Source organism: Helianthus annuus, chromosome 12, assembly GCF_002127325.2.
Source record: "Helianthus annuus cultivar XRQ/B chromosome 12, HanXRQr2.0-SUNRISE, whole genome shotgun sequence".
In the NCBI taxonomy this organism is placed as follows: domain Eukaryota; kingdom Viridiplantae; phylum Streptophyta; class Magnoliopsida; order Asterales; family Asteraceae; genus Helianthus; species Helianthus annuus.
Genome location: NC_035444.2, coordinates 16019098 through 16023107, shown reverse-complemented (window position 1 = coordinate 16023107; position 4010 = coordinate 16019098). Strand labels below are relative to the sequence as shown.

Sequence of the window (4010 nt, the reverse complement as noted above, 5' to 3'; positions counted from 1 at the left end):
GCTATGGGTAGAGGGAGAGGCCGAGGAGGTGGCGGTGGAGGTGACAGTCGAGGTGGCGGTCATGGTCGAGGTGGACGTGGCCGCGCACATGGAGCGGCGGGGGCGTTCATCGCGGTAGCGGTGCCTGGTGGGCGTGGCCGTGGACGCGGGCGTGACGCTGGATGTGGGCGCGGGCGTGGCGCTGACCCTGGAGAGGATCCCTGTTGGAGAATGATTATCTGAGGTTCGAGGAGGGGAGCGAGGCTTATCACAGATGTGAAAAGTTTCGTCGTATGGAGATCGGCGGCCACTGTGCCCTCGATTGGGGTGCTCTAGAAGAGGTCGCGGAGGCGGCGAGAGCCCGAGGGCTCATCGGAGACGATACTCCATGGTCGAGGTATACTATTTGTTACTATTTTTTCTTTGTTTTGTATACGACATGCATACTAACCACACTGTGTGACAGGTTGTTCGATATGGCATACACGCCGTCTTACAGGGTCATGGCGTGTGAGTTTTTGTCGAGTTTCGACTATGCTCCCAGGCCTGCAGACCGTCCAGAGGAGGATGACGATGAGGACGACCCGTTGATAGAGGTTAGCTTTCGTCTAGCGGGGCAGTGGCATTTGATGTCACTCAGACAGTTTGCCGAGCACTCCGGCCTTTACAGGGTGGAGGAGTTAGACACCCCCATCTACACCGACGGCATATGGATGCCCCCCCGTACGACTCTGATGCGGTTCTGGCAGGTGATCAGCCAGCATCGCTTCGGCACGACGTCGAAGCAGAGGGCTTCCTATATCACTGATCCCCTCTACCGCTACCTGCACAAGCTTATTGCCACATCTATAACACCACGCGAGCAGAGTCGCGAGTGGTGCACTCAGGGGGATCTCTTTCACCTGTACTGCCTTATATGGGGGGAGTGGTGCGCCCTCCATCGCTGCCTAGCCAGTGGTTCGCGACGGCGTTCCACAGGCAGGACAGGTCTGTGCTGTACCGGGGGGGGGGGGCGTACATCACACGTATCGCCGTCTCCTTGGGCCTTGTTCCCCAGTAGGACCAGTTATTCTCGGATGGGGGCGTGGTGGAGCCGAGCTTGTTGACCCGTACTACCCCGATCGGCATGCACATGACGCGTGACTTCTCGGGGCTCGGTCTGCGACTTATAGGAGGGAACGGGCAGGTCTTCGAGCCCGTCGCTCTCCCAAACGAGCTACCGGAGTTGCTTCCGGAGCCGGCACAGGGTGAGGGTCAGCTGGCGGATGGTGATGCCGTAGAGGGCGACGTCGGCGATGACGACGATGGTGACCACGTTGAGCCACCACCATCTCCCCCGCCGGTTCCATTTCCGTTAGGTGCTCTGGCACAGCAGGCGCAGCCACATGGGGTGCCTCAGTACCCCCAGCACGTATTCAACGACGAGCTCGATCCAGCTGTGGCACGTGCGTTGGCTGAGTTGGAGGACCGGATGCGGGCGCGGATGGAGGCCGTTCACGGCCGTATGGAGCGTCTTCTCATGGAGGCGATCCAGGCATTCCGGCGTGGTGAGCAGTCCGGTTCGGATCAAGGGGCGGGGACCTCAGGCACTGTGGGGGCGGGGCCCTCAGGCACCACTCAGGATCCACCGCTTTAGGATCGTTGTACTTTTGTTGTATTTTGACGGTTTATGTATTTTGAACAATTGCCCGTGTATGTACAAACTTATTATGTAATTAAATTTGCAGTTTCAGTTTATTTGTATTTGTGATTGTTTATTTTAACTGTTTAGATTGATATGCTTGGTTACATATAATCGATAATACGATATTAAGTTAAAAATGTGATCCGGTACGATATAAAAATAATACGATACTTAAAGATATAAAAATAATAAAGATTTTAAAAATTATTAAAATAAAAATATCTAATTTAAACACCAATAACAAACCAAAAACACCAAAATCCCAACACAACACACCAAAAATAAACTTCAAAAATTCAGGGTGCCAAAACGCATCGTATAGGCCTATACGATGCGTATGATGCCAGCCGCCAGACAACACGTGCACCTGTCAGTCTGCAATGTTTTTTAACTTTTTCAATACGCATCGTATACCTCTATACGATGCGTATTGAAATTCCAGGGTGTGCAAATAGACAATGAGGTGTGGGAATAGAATTCTCCATTCTATATCTACAATCAAAAGTTACATCATCTACAGTATGTTCCTTCTTTTAAATTGGCTCTCTTTTTTATTAATAACTAAATTAGAATCCCGTGTATTACGCGAGTTGCATAAATGTAAATTTATATAATAAATAATAATAAAAGATATATCTTAAAAAAAACTTGTATATTGTACGTATTAAATAAAATATAATGTCATATATTAACACATAAAGTCGTCAAGTTTATTTTTTAAAAATGAACTTTGATGTACTATTTACTTATTATAATATTTTGCTTTGTTTTTTATTTTGCATAAATGTAAATTTATATAATAAATAATAAAAAATATATCTTTAAAAAAACTTGTATATTGAACGTGTTGAATAAAATATAATGTCATATGTTAACATATATAGTTGTCAAGATTTATCTTTTTAATATGAACTTTGAATCTACTCGTAATAAAAACAAACGTTTATCCTTATCGCAAATTTTATTTAAAATTATTTATAGAAAAACAAATATTTATTCTTATCTTATTTTTTGTCTAAAATTATTATTATTATTATTATTATTATTATTATTATTATTATATCTTTCTATACTAATAAATAAAAATCTTTTTTGAACACGTGTCAATTTATGGTGCATTCTCACCTTATTTTCCTATTTATTTTTTGTATTAGTTTTAAACAAAAAATTAGATAAGAATAAATAGTTGTTTTTCTATAAATAATTTTAAACAAAAAATTAGATAAGGATAAACATTTGTTTTTAACACATAAAGTCGTCAAGTTTATTTTTTAAAAATGAACTTTGACGTACTATTTATTTATTATAACATTTTACTTTGCTTTTTTTTTATTTTGCATAAATGTAATTTTATATAATAAATAATAAAACATATATAAAACATATATCTTTAAAAAAAACTCATGTATTGAATGTGGTGAATAAAATATAATGTCATATGTTAACACATATAGTTGTCAAGATTTATCTTTTTAAAATGAACTTTGAATCTACTCATAATAGAAACAAACGTTTATCCCTATCGAAAATTTTGTTTAAAATTATTCATAGAAAAACAAATATTTATTCTTATCTTATTTTTTGTTTAAAATTATTATTATTATTATTATTATTGTTATTATTATTATTATTAGATTTTTATTTATTAGTATAGGAAGATTTTTCTTTTAACCGGCTCGCTTTTTTTAATTTATTTATAAATTTTCTTTTGGTGTCTTTTGTGTAATTTTTTTCTTTTACCTACTTAATTTTCAGCATTAGCACTTATAATCTCTCAGCTTTTTAATGACTTTTGTAATCGAGTTTTACTTGATTATTTTTAGGACTATTGGATTTTAATAATCTCAACTATTCGTCGTTGGCTGCCAACAGTCTTAACTTCAAAAATAATCACTGGCACTATCAACTATTAACATATTGGTCACCAATGGACCCTGACTAACAGAACCCTAACATCGTTAGTCTCCGGTCGCCGGAAAAACGTTTTTGGCCGGAAAACTAGTTTTTGGTCGGAGAACTCAACATTTTCGTCTCAAACCTCTTTGTAACCTTATTACGGACCTTTAGGAACCTTCTTCTAGTAAAAGCCCCAATTATTGAAGTCGCCGGAAAACTAAACATTTTCATCCCAAGCCTCTTTGGAATCTTAGATCGGACCTTTAGAAACTTTTTTCTGGCAAAAAAGGGTTTTCCGGCGACCGGAGACTAACGGCGTTAGGGTTCTGTAAGTCAGGGTCCATTGGTGGCCAATATGTCAATAATTGGGACTGCCAGTAGTTATTTTTGAAGTTAGGACTGCTGGTGAATAGTTGAGATTATTAAAATCTAATATTCCTTATTTTTATGT

The 4010-nt window shown here is 39.8% G+C and overlaps 1 protein-coding gene across 1 annotated transcript; it reads left to right on the top strand.

Moving 5' to 3' along the window:
• Positions 1-210: 210 nt before the first annotated feature.
• Positions 211-1615, top strand: LOC118485003. The gene is made up of 3 exons (XM_035981200.1): positions 211-376; positions 446-966; positions 1152-1615. The coding sequence occupies exons 1-3, from the start codon at positions 273-275 to the stop codon at positions 1613-1615; spliced, it is 1089 nt and encodes a 362-aa protein (XP_035837093.1). The 5' UTR covers positions 211-272.
• The last annotated feature ends 2395 nt before the right edge of the window (positions 1616-4010 follow it).

Excerpts from the sequence above, each read along its gene's own strand:
- LOC118485003 (XM_035981200.1), top strand. The coding sequence starts at position 273 with ATGGAGATCGGCGGCCACTGTGCCCTCGATTGGGGTGCTCTAGAAGAG. Across the intron at positions 377-445 it reads GACGATACTCCATGGTCGAG|GTTGTTCGATATGGCATACA; the intron begins GTATACTATTTG and ends ACTGTGTGACAG. Across the intron at positions 967-1,151 it reads GCGTTCCACAGGCAGGACAG|GAGGGAACGGGCAGGTCTTC; the intron begins GTCTGTGCTGTA and ends TGCGACTTATAG.